Raw genomic sequence first — 19,085 nt, 5'->3', positions numbered from 1 at the left:
TATATCACACATATACATTATTTTCTTATATAATATATATATATATATATATATATATATATCTTCTTATTCTATATTATACATACTATTCTTACATAAAATAAATATCATACATATTTTTCTCACGCATACATTAGCATTAATTACTCCCTTTATAAATATGCATTTACTCTCATAGTTATAATTACTTTAAAACCACTTGTTTACACAAATAGTTTTGAGAGAGTAGTTTTCTTTTCCGCGGTTTTTTACATTTCTAATTTTTTAAAATTATTTTAATTAGAAAACCAACGGACGACGTCGGTTTTTTTTGGCAGAATTTTGAAAATATATACCCGCACAAAAAAAAAAATTTAATATAAAACCGACGGACAACGTCGGTTTTATTTTAAAAAATATTTTAAATAATATGCAATTCATTTTGTTTTTTAAAAAAATAATAAAACAATATTTTTTTGAAGAAACCGACGGACAGGGTCGATTTTTTTTTTTTTTTTTTTTTTAAATTTTTTGGGTCAAAATCTGGTCAAACGTGCGGAAAAAATCGACGGACAGGGTCGGTTTTGTCCGGCGGTTTTTCTTTAAAATGATAGCAGACGGGTTTTATACCCATTTCTGCTCCTCTACCAAATTAAAACCCCCATTCCCCCAAACCCTACCCGCCGCCCCCATCCCCTCCGCCCAGCGCCGCCGCCTGCGCAGCCCGTCCCCACCTACCCCAAACCCATTTTGAAGTTAATAAATTGAGGTTAGTTTCTCTTAAATTAGGGCATTTAAAATTCTTTTAATTTTAGTTTTATTTGTAGATTTTAGGCCTACGTCTAATCTATTTAGCTTTGTTAAACATCATTTGCAATGTTATTAATGTTGAATTTGTGAAAAAAAATGTAAACTTTATTTGACTAGTTTACTTGTCATTTTTTTTTTGCTTGAGATTGTGCTATATTTCATGTTCTTTGTCAATGTATTTGTGTTAGATTAGTTATCATTCTTTGTAATATTATTGATGTTGAATATGTGCAAAAATATATACTTTAATTATTTGACTAGTTTTTTTTTTTTTTTTTTTGTTGGATTGTGCTTTTTGTTAGAATTCCATAAGTTATTAGAATTGTTATTGATCATTCCAAATTAGAATTGATTGGGATTGTGCTTTTGAAAGTGAGAATTGTTAAGTTATAGTATTTCTATAACCTCAATACTAAAATGTAGATTTTATTTCTCTAGATTTACTTTTCAATTTTTAGAATTGGTTGAAATTGTGCTTTTCAAAGTTGGAATTGTTAAGTTATGTTAGAATTATTAAGTTATAATATTTCTATAACCTCAAAACTAAAATGTAGACTTTATTTGACTAGATTTACTTTTCATTTTTTAGAATTAAAGTTAGAATCCATAAGTTATTAAAGTTAGAATTGTTATTGAGAATTCAAAGTTAGAATTAGTTGGGATTGTGCTTTTCAAAATTATATTAAAGTTAGAATTTATAAATTATTAAAGTTATAATTGTTATTGAGAATTCAAAGTTAGAAGTGGATTGTGTTTTCTTAAGTTATATTTTAAGTTAGAATTCTTAAGTTATAATATATTTCTATAACCTCAATAATTTGTGGGTATATTTTTGTAGATGGATCGTATGTGGATGTATAATATGAATAATAGTAATCGTGTGGGTGTACATGATGAATTTGTTGAAGGTGTTGATGGGTTTATCACACATGCAATGACACTTCACCCTTTTCAAAATGAAGGGGTAATTAGGTGTCCTTGTTCTCGTTGCCGGTGTATGAAGTATTTGAAACCGGAAGCGGTTAGGGTTCATTTATATAGTCGTGGGTTTAAGCAGAAATATTATGTTTGGACTGATCATGGAGAGACTGATGGGGTCAATGGTATATTTTACAATATGGTTGTCGGTGAAAGTAGTGTGTCGCAGGAATATAGTCATGTCCAATATGATAGAGTTAATAATATGGTTAATGATGCTTTTGGCGTACAGTCTGGGTTTGAACCTGAGCAAAATTTTGAGGAACCTCCTAATGAAGAAGCAATACGCTTCTATCAAGAATTAGAAGAGGCTAGTCATCCACTTTGGGTAGGGAGTCAGCATTCTAAGTTGTCTGTTGCAGTTAGAATGATTAACATCAAATCAGATTGGACTGTTGCTGAAGCTGCTATGGACTCAATGATTAAGCTTGTAGGGGAACTAGTTAGTCCAGAATTCGACATACCTAAGAGTTACTATGAAGCAAAGAGATTGGTTTCCAGATTAGGATTGTCGTATGATAGAATTCATTGTTGTCCAAACGGTTGTATGTTGTTCTATAAGCAAGATGCTGATTTAAATGAATGTAAAATATGTGGACATGCGCGTTATAAGCGGACACCTAGTGGGAAGACGGTTCCAATTAAGGCGATGCATTATTTACCTATTATACCTAGGTTAAAGAGGTTGTTTGCATCGCTGAGTTCTGCTCCTCACATGAGATGGCACAGCGAAAATAGAAGGCCACCTGGTGTTATGTGTCATCCATCGGATGGAGAAGCGTGGAAACATTTTGATAGAACTTATCCTGATTTTGCTAGTGAACCAAGAAACATTCGTTTGGGTTTGTGTGCGGATGGTTTCACACCATACTCTGTTTCGGCTGCACCCTATTCTTGTTGGCCTGTATTTCTTACTCCATATAATTTACCGCCTGAGATGTGTATGACAAGTCCCTATATATTTCTAAATTGTGTTATCCCTGGTCCTCGTAATCCAAAAGTTTTGATTGATGTCTATCTACAACCTTTGATTGATGAGTTAAAACAATTGTGGTGTGAAGGTGTAGTGACATATGATATATCAACTAAGAGCAATTTCAATATGCGTGCTTCTTTGATGTGGACTATTAACGATTTTCCTGCGTATGAGATGTTGTCTGGTTAGATGACTGCTGGAAAGCTTGCTTGCCCTCATTGCATGGAAACTAGTAAATCTTTCACTTTAAAACATGGCCACAAAAATTCATGGTTTGATTGTCATCGTCAATTCTTGCCTATGGAGCACCAATTCAGGAAAATGAAACAAGCATTTAGAAAGAATAAAACTGTAAATGATCCCCCACCTCGAACATTGTCAGGAGAAGAAATTTGGGGGCACTTGCCTAAGGTCACAGAAGTTTCCCCTTATAGACTACCTGGTTATGGTGTTGAACATAGTTGGACTAAACAGAGCATATTCTGGGAGTTACCGTATTGGAAGGATAATCTTCTACGACATAATCTTGATGTGATGTATATTGAAAAAAATTACTTTGATAATTTGTTCAAAACTGTTATGGATGTTAAAGGCAAGACAAAAGATAACCTAAAAGCTAGATTGGACCTAAAGGAATATTATAGGCGCCCTGAATTGAACTTGCAAGAGTTAGCGAATAGTAAAGTGTTCAAGCCCAAGGCTAGTTTTTCATTCACTTTGGAGGAGAAACGACAGATTTGTCAATGGGTTAAGAATTTGCGGATGCCAGAGGGGTATGCGTCTAATTTTGACAAGCGTGCTGATATGAATGAAGGAAAATTGATTGGTATGAAAAGTCATGATTGCCATGTTTTCATGGAAATTTTGATTCCTATTGCATTTAGCCGCCTACCGGAAAGAATATGGAAACCAATCACAGAGATAAGTTTGTTCTTCAAGGATTTATGTTCTAACACTTTGACGGTAGAAAACCTTCAAAGAATGGAACAAAATATACCAGTCATTACAACTAAGCTCGAGAAGATCTTTCCATGTGGATTTTTTGATATGATGGAACATCTGCCCATTCATCTTGTACAAGAGGCGCGCCTTGGAGGCCCGGTTCAAACTAGGTGGATGTATCCTTTCGAGAGGTAAGTAACCAAACTTACTAGCTCTTTCTTTAACAGTATTTTGTTAACTAATTACTGTTCCTATTGATATTAAACATGTGTGCAGGACCATTGGCAAATGCAAAAAATTGGCTAAGCAGAGATCTAAGATTGAAGGATCTATTTGTGAAGCGTATCTTGCAAAGGAAACAACGCATTTCTATTCATATTATTTCGGAGAGCAAGTGTCGTGTATGAGAAATAGGCCTAACCGTAATGATGAGGGTGGGGTTGATCATAACTACCCACCAATGTCCATCTTTAATCAACCAGGACGAGGTTCTAAAAAGCCTCCAAAACGAACCCTGAGTAGTATGGAGAGGCAATCAGCTGTGACACATGTTTTGCTCAATTGCCCTGAAATTCAAGTACATATTCGGTGAGTGTCGAATTATGTTACTGAATTAAATGGGTAACTGATAAGGGTGAAACTAATGAAAATCTTGCATATGTCGAGCAGTTACTTCGTAGAACTTGAGGGCGATGAAGCCATATATTCTAAGTTTTCCCATTGGCTGTACGATTTTGTAAGTGTGGAAATTCATTACATAATTTCAATTAAATGTAGGCTACATAGAAGTTATTGAATTTTAATTTTCCTACTTATTATATAGGTTTATCATACAGGAGAACATGCCCAATTTGTGAAAGATATAGCTCTTGGACCAGGCAATGAAGTTAGGACAATGAAAAAGTACATTGTTAATGGCTGCAAGTTTCAAACCAAAGAAGTTTCTCAATATAAGAAGACGAATAAAAGTGGAGTGTGCATTAAAGGCGATGCTGATGGTAGCAGTGTAACTGTTGATTATTACGGTGTGCTGCAGGAGATCATACAACTTAAGTATCCAGGTTACCATAAGAAGAAGATAACATTATTTCAGTGCAAGTGGTTTGATCCAAGCCAAAGAGGTACAAGGGTGAATCGTCAACATAACCTAATTGAAGTCAAACACACAAGACAATACAATCGCTATGATCCCTTTATAATTGCTCAAAATGCTAAGCAAGTGTATTATGCTCCATATCCTTTGCGTAGGGATAAGGCTGATTGGTGGGTGGTTATAAAGACTAAGCCTGTGGGGAGGATTGAGGTCGATAATGCATTAGATGTGGCGTATCAAAATGATGTACCAGTTGTTTATCAAACGGTTGACACAGAGTTAGAAAATAGTTTGGAACATCCTCAACACATATTAGAAGAAGTTGATGAAGATGATGTAACTATCATAGAAAATGTTGAGGAAGAATCAACCGATGGACCTGAAACAAACGATGAGGAAGAATCACCTGATGAAAATGAAACAAGCGAGGATGAGTGGGAGGATAACTAGTTGCATGTTAGTTTATTCTATGCTTGATAATAACACAATTCTATACTTGTTAAATTTTTACCTACGATCAATATATCATTATTGAGTTATTAATTTTATGTATGCAGATGTCATCAGGTGGTAGTGATCAAGGTAGAGTTAGTGGTAGAGGTAAAGCTGGAGGTACTAGTAAGAGAAAATATAAGAGACCTATAGATCCTACAACTACTAGTAGTTAGTCCATTCTGTCCGCTCCACATATGCAGTCTACTCCGCCTTCTTTTTTTATGCCTGACTCTTCTATGCAGGCCCAGTATGGTCAGTGGGTCTTTCAGCCGGCACCACCTCAGCCGGCATCATTTACCTATCCTACTTCTATACCTATACCTATGTATTGCCCACCACGTGGAAGATCTCCTAGTACATCAGCCACTTTGTCTCCTTCTCCTTCTCCAAATGGTACACCTCCAAGTGTATCTAATTTGCGCCTTAGAGATAGCAGCTCTGAGCCTGAGTCACTGCCATCCAACCAGTCTCAGACCCATCGTCGTCCTCCTGCACCTGCTCCTGATCCTGCACCTGCACCGGCTGCTATACAGGCACCGATATATCATAGTTTACATCCGGGAGATAGAGATGCGATGGGTCGGATTTTCATCGTGCCTGAGGGAGTTGGGTAAGATTGTCTTTTATTAAGTTTTCCTAAAGTTTTTTTTTTCATCTTAATCTAATATGCATTAAATTTTTTAACTGCAGGTTCTAGCCAGATCACGACACTACAAAAGTCTTGCTGGATGTTGTTCAGAGGCTTTATGGCGATCATTTTTATACTTCATGGGGTGAAATCCCATATGATACTCGACAGGCTATGTTTAGAGAGTTTAACGTATGCATCTTATTATACATTTCATAACTTGAATTTACTTTTATATAAATCATCTAACATTAGCTATTTGATTTGCAGATGTATTGTACATGGGATCCAATGGACAATGATAGGGTTGCTGCAAACTTTAAGAGGAAGGGGAGTGCAAGGTTGTCTGATTGGTTTCGAGGGCTAGAAGGTATATGAGGATGCCCCAATGGCTAAACGCTGAACAGTAGGAGAAACTTAAGGCATATTGGCGAACTCCTGAGTTTATCGCCAAGTCTGAGCAGGCAAAGGCTGCCCGTGCATCCCAGAAAGGTGGGTCTTCGCACACTGCGGGTGCAAGAAGTCAGGGGCACGTGGCTAGGACAATGGTAAGTAATTTTATACTTTTAAAGTTACCTACGATCAATTTATCATTATTGAGCAATTAATTTTATGTTTAACTTTTTTTTTTTTTGCAGAAAAAAGCTACGGGACAGATGCCAACTCAGGATCAGCTATTCCTAAAGACCCACACAAAAAAGAAGAAACAGGAGTCGAATCCGACCGTATGGGTTGAGGACAGGGCTCGTAATTCCTATGTAAGTGATAATTTTATTATTTAAGTTATTATATATAAGTTTAATTATGATATATTCGTTATATACTAAGTTTCATTTTTTAATATACAGACGCAATTTATGAATGATGTGGACCAGTACAACCAAACTTAGCCTGAGCATCCGAGCCGTCCTCCACCGGAATTAGAGATAGATTTTTAGTGTAGAGCAGTTGGGGGAGTACAAAAGGGTAGAGCGTACGGTCTAGGTCCAAGGAACAACTTAAGTCGCCTTCGGTCAGGATTGCGAGGTGAAGGGTCTTCTCTACAAGCCGAGGGAGTTGATGGTGTTCAGGTCGCAGCTATGGCGCAGTAAATTGCTGAACTTAATAAGAAATTAGCTGAGACTGAGGCAAAAAGAGTTGAGGAAAGTAACACCATGAAAGCGAGCCTTGAATCGCTAATGGCACAAGTTAAAAGCCATATTGCATGTGGACAATTTGCTGTGCCCCCTTCCCCCCCCCCCCCCCCTCCGACCCAGAAGATGATGATGACAGTGATTACGTAGCCCGGACACCGAATGATCAGTTGTAGTAGTTTGGATTTAATAATGAACTTATGTTAAAACTAGTTAATGGTACTTTTGGTTGGACATTTAAATATTTCTGAACTTTGAAGGTCTATTTAGATCGTATTTGATATGTTTAGATAATGTTTAATGTGTTTTATTATTACTGAGGGTGATTTTATGTGTTGTAGCTCTTTTAGAATTGATTTGGAGCATTTTAATGCTAGTTTTGAGCAGCTTTTGGTACTGGTTTTTGAGCAACTTTTGGTACTGGTTTCTGTGCAGGTGTGGTTGCAGAAAATGCATGATTTGCATGCAGAAAATTTTTCAGAAAATTGACGCAGTCCGTCGGTTTTCTGGAAATTAATTTTGCAAATTTTCCAGAAAACCGACGGAAAATCGATTATGTTCGTCGGTTTTCTAGAAATTAATTCTTAAATTTCATGAAAAAACCGACGCATTGTGTTGGTTTTTTAATTAAAATAAAAAAAATTATATAAAAAACCGACGCAGTGCGTCGTTTTTTTCTTAATATATATATTATTTTTATATAAGATAAAAAATCAGAAATTAATAAAACCGACTCTGTCTGTCGGTTTTTTTTTTTTTTAAATTATTGAATAAAACCCGACGGACTACGTAACCGACGCAGTCCGTCGGAAAAAACCGACGTGGTCCGTCGTTTTTCAAAAAGCGAGGCTATGAAAATCGACGGACCTTAAAGGGTCGGTTTCCCGTCGGTTTCATTAAAAAAACCGACGCTGGCCGTCGTTTTTCGTCATCGGTTTTTCCCGTTTTTTTAGTAGTGTGTTGAGAGAGGCCTTATTGGGGTATATTGTTGTTGTCTTGATCGAGATGTGTGTGTATTCTTCCCTTTTGATCCCGGTGATGTCTTAAACTTGCGCGAGTACTCTTGTTAGAATAATAAGGATTACTTGTTCTCCATGCTTGCTAGGACCAATGTAGTCTTACATGCTTTGTATTTTGAATCCATTGGTTTCCCTACCATATACTTGTTTCATGATATTTGGAGGAATCAATTTTTTTATGCCTCATGTGTGGAGGTTTTGTTCTTAGTAATCATTGACCCGTGGTTGTACCACAAGTTTGTACATCCTTGGCATGAGAATAAAATTATTGTCTTTTGTGCTAACCCTGATGCTTTGAGGACCATATTTTCGTATGTCTTCCCTTGAGTTTTGATAGGTTCGGATTCGAGGACGAATCCTTTTGAAGAAGGGGAGGATGATACGATCCGGAATGGCTCAAGTGCTCAATTTTATCCAAGAACTTGTGCTAGAAGTGGAGACAAGGACATTCAAGCTTTAGAAGCCATGTTCATGGAGAATGAAGCTATGGAAGCACTTAAAGGGAGTCATTGGAGAGCCTTCAAGCTATGGAAATAGCATGGAGGAAGAAGTCAAGAGACCAAGAGTCCAAGGTGGCTTGCCTCTTAAAGTGGTTACAATTGCAAGCTTGGGTGATTCAAGGCCGGAAGATGGTTATTTGCACAAAGGGCTATTTGTGCAAGTGACTACTTTGCGCAAGAAAGGTTATGCTTGCAAGAAGGCCATGCATGCAAGGTTGATTAGAGGACCATCTATGCAAGGGGGAACGTGTTTGGCCATTGAAGGTCAATTCTTGAATTGAAGACTACACTAAGAAGACTAGCAAAACAAGACTCTTGCCTCATTAATGACATTTTTGTAATAACTTAGTCTTCTTTAGTCTAGGAGTATAAATATTAGACTTAGACATTTCATTTACTTAGATTATGATGAATTGAGAATACTCCTATGGAGAGATAGATTGTTTAGCTAGGATTAACTTTAGATTAGCAATAGTTAACAGTGGATTCCATTGTTGGTCTTGAACCGATTTCCATTGATTTCATGAAGGGTTGTTCATTTGTGGATTTAATTGAATTTCCCTTGCCTTGATTTCAAATAGTATAGGTTCTTTGAATTGAATCAAATTGAGAGGGTCTAGGTTTCATATACTTAGGTTTGCTCATAGGTACATTATTCATTGGGTCTTGCTTTTATCCTCTATTTCTCATCCCCTTTTCTTCAATTCTTGTCCCAATTTCTTGTTATCCTTTAATTCCGCGTTTTAATGTTGAATTGATGTTTTTCCCCAATTCAAATCTTATCAGAGATGGAGGATTTTTTGTATGCATTTCACGTATATCATATATCATGTATATCTATGTATGATATACATGATGCATGTGATTTGCATGGTCACAAACCAATCTTACTTTGCCACTATGAACTGAGCTATCTGGGCCTGCTCCATCAAGTCGAAGGTATTGACAACGGGGTTCTTGACTATAGTCATGCATTTATAGATCCAGTGGGTTAGATCTTTTGATTCTTCCCAGCGGTAGATGGTAGCTAGTATTTTTCAGCTTACATTATTTTAGCAACATTTTCATTATTCTTGAGGAATGGCCCGTAGAATATGTATTTAGATTACAATTGTTAGAAGCTCGTGGCTTAGCTTTCAGACTTTTTTATGTTATGTTCGTAATTCAAATTTTCAAACTATGTTACTTGACGACTTAGAATGATATATTGTTAGGGTAAGTATTAATCGCCATCAGATAATTAGAACACATTTCACTCTAGTGCATGTTAGGTGTCAATCACGTCCACCCCAATTTAGGGGCGCAATAAAGAAAGCTTCATGAATTTTTTGATTTGTGTTTTGACATATATGTAACACAGAGGGGTATTTTTATCCAAACAAAAATTATTGAAACAAAAAAAAGAATTGTATTTTAAATAGGTTATAAATAACGGTTGGAGCTTAAAGTGTGATAGAACTGTCAATATGGGCTAGCATAACCTAGCGTAGCCCATGAAGAGTTTGGAATTTGACAGGACAGGTTGAGCTGGCCCACTACTTTGACAAGACTTAATATGGCCAGCCCAACCCTATGTGGGTTTCGGTCTAGCCCGTCTTTTAAAAAAGATATTTCAAGTGGTGGAACATCATCGACCCTTTCTTTAGAACACAATGGTTGTATGGCACAAGCCTGAAAGCAATTAATGAAAGCTCAACACTGATGGAAATGCTTCATGACCAGACAAGGCAAAACAGGTGCCGGTGGCATAGCCAGGGATGAATATGACCATATGATCTGTGACTTTCGCCTCTCCTCTATCAATATGGTTCAACAATTACTATAAAGTTCAAGTTGATCTTCAAGATATCATATGGTGATGTGAACAAAACTTCATTAGACTCACAATAGAGCTAGACATGTTTATTGTCAACGTGATTTTTGGCACACACAACATCCCATGGAAATTTCAGAGGGGCATTGCCCATATTCAAGAAAGAGTTCATCAACACCACATCATTGTCAAACATTGCTACAGGGAGGGAAATGAGTCCGCTGACCTCCTTTCAAAGCTCTTCATTTCTACATCTGAGCAGAAGATCTTCCTCACTGACAATGAACTTCCACCTGACACTAGAGAGGCTATAAGACTAGAAAAATTGCAGGTCTCCTACTTCACGATAAGAGCCAAAAGCACTCGGTGGCACAACGAACCACCTAAATGCCTTGTTTTTCTTTTTCTTTTGGAGACAGGGAACTCTACTCTGCTCTATCTTTGGTGTTACCTTACTCTTACTTACTGTATTTGCTGAGTATATATGTAAGCTATGAGTTCCTTGAGGTTTTGGTTTATATCCCCCTCTAAATGTAATCATACTCATAAATATACTAAATGGCCTATGCCCGTGCGCAACACTTTATAGTGCATCTATGTGTATGTAATGATTATATATATATGTCTATGTGTATGTTCAAAACACGATTAATATAACATTGTATTTTGTGCTCCGAATTTAAACTTTATTATATTAATGTTTGCTACGAATACAAAATCGGCAAATTTATTAATATTTTTTAAAAGAGAAGATTTGTTTAAAAGGAAACTATTTTCCTCTCTTTGAGATAAAACAATAGCAATATTTAAACATCAGTTGATACTTTCAATTTTAATTCGATTAATTTAAAGGTGTAAAATACTTATTATTTTTTTATCAAATTTTGATTTGGATAATTCTAATTCAAATTATTAAATTAATTTTACATGTTTAAAACGAAATAAAGTAGAAATTGATTTTTTATTTAAATGAAGAAATACTATTTTTTAATTTTTGGTAAATATTCTCGGTTTAGCTCATTTTACTTGTCATGTTGTCTTTTGCATGGTTTTTTACGAAAACGTCGATTAGAATTATAATTTGACTAATTTACCTTATTCATTATTTGATCTCCATTTGATATATTTTTTTTACGACATTAATCTCTTTTCACATTTATTAGAGTAAGAATAAAAATAAAAAAGTAATTAAATTCTATCTTATTTTAAAATATAAATATTTTAAGTATATTTATTTTAGTAAACATAACAAATAAATGACATGGCGGAATAGCAAATATAACAGTTTAATATCTAGATTAGATCTCAGACTAATATAAAAAAAGAAAGAAAATTGTATGGTTTGACTACTTAACCTTTTGAAGAAAAACAATTTTATTTGCTCCCACTAATGGATTGATACGCACATGACAATGAATCCATCATTATTGACTTAATGAGATACTTTGGAAATTACATGAATATTGTTTGATTTTTTAATATGGGGTGCACTTTTTTTTTTTGACATTATTAATTTGCACTATTTTTATTTTTTATATTGCTTGGTGTTGTTTAGTATGGAGCCCACCCTTTTGGACATTATTAGTTTGCACTATTTTTATGCAAACTACAATGTTATATTAATCGTGTTTTGAACATAGTATATATATATATATATATATACTATGTTCAAAACACGATTAATATAACATTGTAGTTTGTGCTCCGTATCTAAAACTTTATTATATTAGTGTTTGCTACGAATACAAAGTCTGCATTTTTTTTTGACATTTTTTTTTTAATATGAGATTCACTTTTTTTTTTATATTGCTTGATTTTGTCAATATGGGATACTATGTTCAAAACACGATTAATATAACATTTTAGTTTGTGCTCCGTATTTAAAAATTTATTATATTAGTGTTTGCTACAAATACAAAGTCTGCATTTTTTTTTGACATTGTTTATTTTTTTAATATGGGATTCACTTTTTTTTATATTGCTTGATTTTTGTTGATATGGGGTCCACTTTTTTTTTCCCCCGTGAGTTTGGAGATGGTGAGTTCCACTTTTTTTAAATCTTTTTTTTTTAATAGTGGTTGGTTTTTTTTTTTTTTTAATACTGGTTGGTGTTTAATATGGGTCCATGAAGAACTTCTATTTTTTAATTTTTAATAAATATTTTATGTTTAACTCATTTTACTTGTCATGTTGGTTTTTACACGATTTTTAGGAAAACGTCAATTAGAATTATAATTTCACTAATTTACCTTATTAATTATTTGATCTCCATTTAATAGTATTTTTTCTTTTATGACATTAATCTCTTTTCACATTTATTAGAGTAAGGAAAAAATGAAAAAGTAATTAAATTCTATCTTATTTTAATATATAAGTATTTTAAGTATGTTGCTGTACAATAATTTCATTTGCTCCCACTAATGGGTTGATACGCATGTGGCAATGAATCCATCATTATTGATTTAATTGTTTAATTTTCTTTGCTTGATTTTGTTAATATGGGGTCCACTTTTTTTTTCCCGTGAGTTTGGATGTGGTGGATTCTACTTTTTTTCTTCTATCTTTTTTTTTAATACTGGTTGGTGTTTAATATGGAGCCCAATTTTTTTTTTTAATATTAGTTGTTATTTTTTAATATATATGGGGCCCATAATTTTTTATTTTTTTTTAACTTGGAACGGACGACCAAAAAGGAGCCGGTTGGACGACGAAAAAGGAGCCCAACCGGCTCTTCTAAATAGTTATATATAAGTATTTTAAGTATGTTGCTGCACAATAATTTCATTTGCTCCCACTAATGGGTTGATACGCATGTGGCAATGAATCTATCATTATTGATTTTTGATTTTCTTTGCTTGATTTTGTTAATATGGGGTCCACTTTTTTTTTCCCGTGAGTTTGGATGTGGTGGGTTCCACTTTTTTTTTTTTTAAATACTGGTTGGTGTTTAATATGGAGCCCAATTTTTTTTTAATATTAGTTGTTATTTTTTAATATATATGGGGCCTATAATTTTTTTTTTTAACTTGGAACGGACGACCAAAAAGGAGCCGGTTGGACGACGAAAAAGGAGCCCAACCGGCTCTTCTAAATAGTTAGACTAGAGGCCAATGCTAAACCCTCCAACACCTTCAGAGTAGTGTCATTTTTTTTTGTACCCCTCTCCTAAGAGCTCCCCTTTTGCTCCCTAGGTAACTCGAAGGTTTGGAGGTAGAGGTGCTTACCATCTGAATTAAAAAAAAAAAAAAAAAGCGGTTGAAAAATAAAAAGATGGAAATAATTATGAGTGTGGATTAGTTTCTTTTTTCGAGAACCTTTCAAGATTACGAGGAGCCTAATCTTGCAAAAAAGAAATTTTTGCTTCATATAAAACCACCCTCTACAATATTATGTCTAGGTTAAGAGTCCCACATTGTTATGGGACGAGTGATTGATCTCCTTATATGGAATTGGACAATCCTCCCTCATGAGCTAGCTTTTGGGGTTGAGTTAGGCTCATGATCCATTTTGTATATGATATCAGAGTTAGGCTAATTATTGTTAAGAGTCCCACATCAGATATGGGATGGTAATTAGTCTCTTTATATGAACTTGGACAATCCTCCTCCATGAGCTAGCATTTGGGTTGAGTAATTAGACCCATGATCCATAAAAAAAATTGTACAAATTGTGCTACACAATCACGAATTTTGTTTTAAACTCCGATTAATAGTTTATCAAATTGTAGATTAATGATGTGAATTGGCTTTCCAAGTGAATTTTGCACTGCCGACGAGGCTCACTAGAGAAAGCACAAGTTATGTCCTTCCACAACTCTTATGGGAGTACTTAACAAAAATGGAAAATAAGTTCTAAGGTGTTGCCACCATCAGTTGGAAAATAAGTTATAAGGTGTTGCCACCATCAGTTGCCTTTCAAAAACATATACTACAAAAACTGAACCAAACCGTATCTAATTGCCATAACCTTATTCTCAAAGTAAGCCAACAAACCCTATGCTAGATTTGTGAAAGGAGTACATTAATCGAGAGAGAGAGACTTAGACATAATTTTTTTTTATCTGACTACTCAAGTAAAACTTCAAATTTTATTTATCTGTTCGCTCTTGACGATGGTATAATTAAAACAGTAGAAATCTTCATGGAAAAAAACGATAACATAAATATTCCCACACTTTTTTTTTAGTTCACTAATCTTTCTTGGCTTGTGAAGCACCGGTACAATGCTCCGGTGTAAAGGTGTGATGCAACCATTCAAACGCTTGAGGGCATACATTTTTTGCGAAGTGTAGCAGGCAAAGATATTTAGGCTCTGTAACATATCGATCTTTCCGGCATATTGCACTTACAATTGATTTTGCACAGTCACTAGAACTGATAACTGGGAGAAGAACAAATTTCTGCAAACATAACTAAACAAAGGAGCTAATGATTTCAACATGGATTAGTAAGTTGAAAATAAACTAATACTCCATATATTTCATAATAAATGGTGTTTTTAGCTTAGACGCACCCCTTAAGATATGTACTCACTCCTTGATAAATGCCTTGAAAAAAAAGTAGCTCTTTAGTATAGTTTAATTTCTTGGTTATATACAAATATCTTTATTTAAATGAGGCTATAATTGGAAGATGTGAAACACCACTTATTTTGAAATGAAACGAAATGAAAAGGTAAAAACACCACTTATCGTGACACGGAAGGAGTAGTTTAAAAGTTTTCTATAGTGCAAGTTAGACTATGAGAAAAATTTAAAGCATACATGAAGAAAACTTGAAACTATTTGGCCAGTTTACCTTAAATTTGATAGACTGAGTCATGCAAGCTCTAGAATTTAGGTGCCGAGTTTGTCAAACCATATTATAGGCGCTATCAATTTTTGTTGATAGGTAGTTTAGTCAAATTACCTATTTTTTTCTAGGAGTTAATATTTTTTTAAGGGGTGCGCAAATGGCTAAGCGAACACTCTTTTTAATCCGGAGGGAGTAATACCTAGGTGACTAGGAACGAAAAGGACAACAAACTTGGAGCATATGCTAAAGGTCCAAAAATTCATAATGAACATTTTATGACCAAGTTTACTTTGTATGTATATTTCCAAAAGAGGATTTAATGTATCAATAATACTCACACTGAAAAAAAAATACTAATACATTATTTTATGTATTTTAACTTGTTATAGTAAATAATCTATCTTACGTTTGCAGATTATTAACTCACTATAAATGGGTTATTACCTATAATTATTTTTAGGTGATTTAATAATATAAAAATGATTACATTATCGATATCTAAAAGTTAAGCTCTTTCCAAAATCACATCAGTATCTTGATAGTGGTTAGAGGGGATTAGAACGTTTATGATAATATGCAGCGGACTAATTTTCAGTTAATGTCGAAGAAATAAAATAAAGGGAATTGTAAGCCCACTCTTCAATTAAATTAATTAACCAACTAAACCTATATGCTTAAGAAAAGTGTGAAATGGTTGGTTATATATCTTACACTAGCTTGCTCTGAATCAACTTGCATGACACCATCCTTCAGGTGTTTTCCTCGTACTATTTCAGAATCAGTGAAACCTAACGTTGCTATTGTAATTGAAATTTCTGGAGCCAATTCAAGTCTCATGGTCTCGTAAAAGCTTAATAGTGCAGCTTTACTAGCCTGCAAAACCAACATATACAATTAATTACTACAATTAACAACAAAGAAAAAAAGGAAATATATCGTACAAAAGAAAAGTAAGTTAAAAAATCTTACAGTATAGAAGCTGAAAGACGGTGGGTGCAAAATTGCCACGGATGAAGAATTGACAAACACCTTCCCTCTTGTCTTTTTAAGATGAGGAATTGCAAAATAAGTTGGGTAAACAGACCCCCAAAAGTTGATATCCTGTTCTCCAAACCATATCATGCAACAATATAATAGGCGAATATAGTAACGATTTCCATTAACAGTAGTTATAATTAATTTTCGTAAATATTATTTTCAGGAAAGTTCACTACTAAAAATTGAGGTCTTTCTATTGACATTCAGTGAGAATTTTGTGTTATAATACATGATTTTTCCACCTCATTCCCACTGAATCAGTTCACTGGAAAACGCATGGCCGGAAACATGTTCTTATTAAAACGCTGGGAAACTTCCTAATTTTTCCGTGTGAAAACACTACTGTCACGACCTAACCCCGTAGGCCGTGACTAGTGCCCGAGCTGGACACTCGTATACGTACCTGTTAGCCATAATCAACCCGAAACTAAACATAATATGGAAACTTGTAAAAACAAAACGTCGTCTCAGAACTGTCACATAAATACACATCAAGGTAACCTGTCTCCTGAGGAGTCACAATCAATCAAGCATGACATAATACGCAAGCCGGCAAGGCTGCCACTACATACGGGAACATCCCAAAATATATATGCAAGCCGACAAGGCTGCTACTACATACAACATCCCAAAAAATTATATATATGCAAGCCGACCAGGCTGCCACTATGTATGGGAACGTCCCAAATATAAGTCATGCTAACACAGCCGAACAACATCTGCACACAACCCACACATATGTCTACAGACCTCTAAGAGTGTCGATAGTAAAATATAACGGGACAGGGCCCCGCCGTACCCCTGGATAAACATATATATACATCAAAAGATCTGTACCGAAAAGTCTAGGCTCCGGAACAATGGAGCTCTCCAAGACAGCTGAGTAGAAATACTAAGCTGGAGGATCACCAAATCGAGTATCTGTACCTGCGGGCATGAAACGCAGCCCCCCAGAAAAAGGGGGTCAGTACGAGATATGTACTGAGTATATAAAGCATGAAATACAATAAAGAGGATCATGACTGAAATAGAGATCACAGGAGACAAGTATGACATTCAAAATACCAATACACTTGCCTTATGAAATGTAGATCATGCATATCAATATCATATATCATACCCGGCCCATTATGGGACTCGGTGAATAAAGTCATCACATGCCATCCTTGGCGCCATAATCACATCATCATATATATATATATATATATATATATATATATATATATATATATACCGTACCCGACCCTCTAGTGAGGGACTTGGTGAACAATGCAGTGAAACTGTGCACGAAAACATACCCGGCCCGGGACTCGGTGAAAGATATATTAACGGCATGCACGAGCAGAATAATGAGCAACCATATGCAAACTAAGTCATATCTGAGACTCGATAGAATAATCAAGATGAACTATCATTTGAAAATCAAGACAATAATCATATCAAGTACCCTTCGAATGTCACAATGGATTATATCAAAATAGAACTTCTGGAATCATAAACACATATCGAGACACCATGAAATAGCTTCTGGAAATCAAGAACATTAGTCATCCTAGTGGCTCTAAGAATAGGAGCTTCTTTGGAGTCATATATACGTCGTCGGTTTGTTTTATAAAGATCATGCCAAAAAGAAAGAAAGGATAGCTTTACATACCTTCAACGCTTATCCGTAATACAATACGTATACGTTGCCCGTAGTGTCTCAACCTATATTAAGACGTTAAGAACTATGGTTAAGCTATGGAAAGGTTCAAAACGTATTCCAACGTTAGTAGTTCGTTTCCAGAAGATTAGGCAGCATTTCCCTTATATTCAAGCCAACTATAAAACAACCAAATCAGCATCCATAACCACACGTTTAAGTACTAATCAAGACTAATCAAGACAAGATTCGAGAACACTCCGAACAGCCCACATGACATTCCAATCAGCCCACATATTACAACATTCGATAATGATCTACATACGATTACGACATATTCAAGTTATCCTTAATGGTCTATAGTCATAACGTTTTCATCGAAACGACCTTGTAACAGCTCAACCAATACAACAACACAATATATAATCTTAACTATGCTTAATCTTCCAATTCAACAAGAATAACAACATGCCCAGAACAGCCCCTAATTAATAACATAGAGATGCTCGATAATCTTACGAACATCTACGAATACACCAAGCAAACCACATACGCTTCTTATACGTTATTTCATACACTCCTTTCATCTAAATTAGTGAATTATACCAGCGAACACACGACAACAACATCATTCATTCATATGCAAGAAAACTACATTAATATCACAATAAGTCCTTACAACAGCCCACAAAACAAATTCAACTTTAACTTTAACCATTTAATTCCTTCACTCTCATCATATAATCCATGACAACAACAACCAAAATGCTACTTAAAATTAATTCACCATTTCTAATTAGAACAGCCCCCTACACGGCTCAGACGACACTTCAACATCAGCATACACAATTTTTTGCATTCAATTCCGCATCCACTAATTCACACCAAGATCAATCATTTCTAAAACATGAAAAAGGGAATTAAACCTTACCTTAGGAGCTTGATTTTCCTTGCAATACTTGAGGCAATCAAGGGCTGCCATGGCCGTGAACTTGGCAGCCATGGATGGTCATATTTTCTCTTCAATTCAAGATGAAATTGGTAATTTTAATGGAGTTGAACAACAGCTGGCCGTGAGCTTAAGGGGCTGCTGCCATGGCCGGCCGTGACTCTCTCTCCCTTAAGCTTGAGAGCTTCTCTCACTAAACTCAACTTTGGTGAATGAATTATGAATGAAGCATATGCAATATGAGTCATCTTATGGCTTTATATATACACCCCATAGCGTTGACACATGTCCAACCAA

The 19,085-nt window shown here is 35.0% G+C and overlaps 1 protein-coding gene and 1 long non-coding RNA gene across 2 annotated transcripts; one reads left to right on the top strand and one right to left on the bottom strand.

The window, feature by feature from the left end:
- Nucleotides 1-5,889: 5,889 nt before the first annotated feature.
- On the top strand, nt 5,890-7,263 carry LOC132642666 (uncharacterized). The gene is made up of 4 exons (XR_009583293.1): nt 5,890-6,093; nt 6,172-6,449; nt 6,540-6,659; nt 6,750-7,263. It is a non-coding gene; the product is annotated as an uncharacterized LOC132642666 (long non-coding RNA).
- A 7,292-nt stretch (nt 7,264-14,555) lies between these two features.
- Nucleotides 14,556-18,842, bottom strand: LOC132639703 (11-beta-hydroxysteroid dehydrogenase 1A-like). Its single transcript, XM_060356137.1, has 4 exons — nt 18,771-18,842; nt 16,129-16,260; nt 15,871-16,032; nt 14,556-14,765 (listed from the first exon to the last, which is right to left on the bottom strand). Exons 1-4 carry the CDS (start codon nt 18,840-18,842, stop codon nt 14,556-14,558), a joined length of 576 nt encoding a protein of 191 aa, XP_060212120.1.
- Nucleotides 18,843-19,085: the final 243 nt, after the last annotated feature.

Source organism: Lycium barbarum, chromosome 5, assembly GCF_019175385.1.
Source record: "Lycium barbarum isolate Lr01 chromosome 5, ASM1917538v2, whole genome shotgun sequence".
NCBI lineage: Eukaryota > Viridiplantae > Streptophyta > Magnoliopsida > Solanales > Solanaceae > Lycium > Lycium barbarum.
This window is presented reverse-complemented; position numbering and strand designations above follow the sequence as displayed.

Excerpts from the sequence above, each read along its gene's own strand:
- LOC132639703 (XM_060356137.1), bottom strand. The coding sequence starts at position 18,842 with ATGGCTGCCAAGTTCACGGCCATGGCAGCCCTTGATTGCCTCAAGTAT. Across the intron at positions 16,261-18,770 it reads AGGAAAATCAAGCTCCTAAG|GATATCAACTTTTGGGGGTC; the intron begins GTAAGGTTTAAT and ends TTTGGAGAACAG. Across the intron at positions 16,033-16,128 it reads CGTCTTTCAGCTTCTATACT|GCTAGTAAAGCTGCACTATT; the intron begins GTAAGATTTTTT and ends TTGGTTTTGCAG.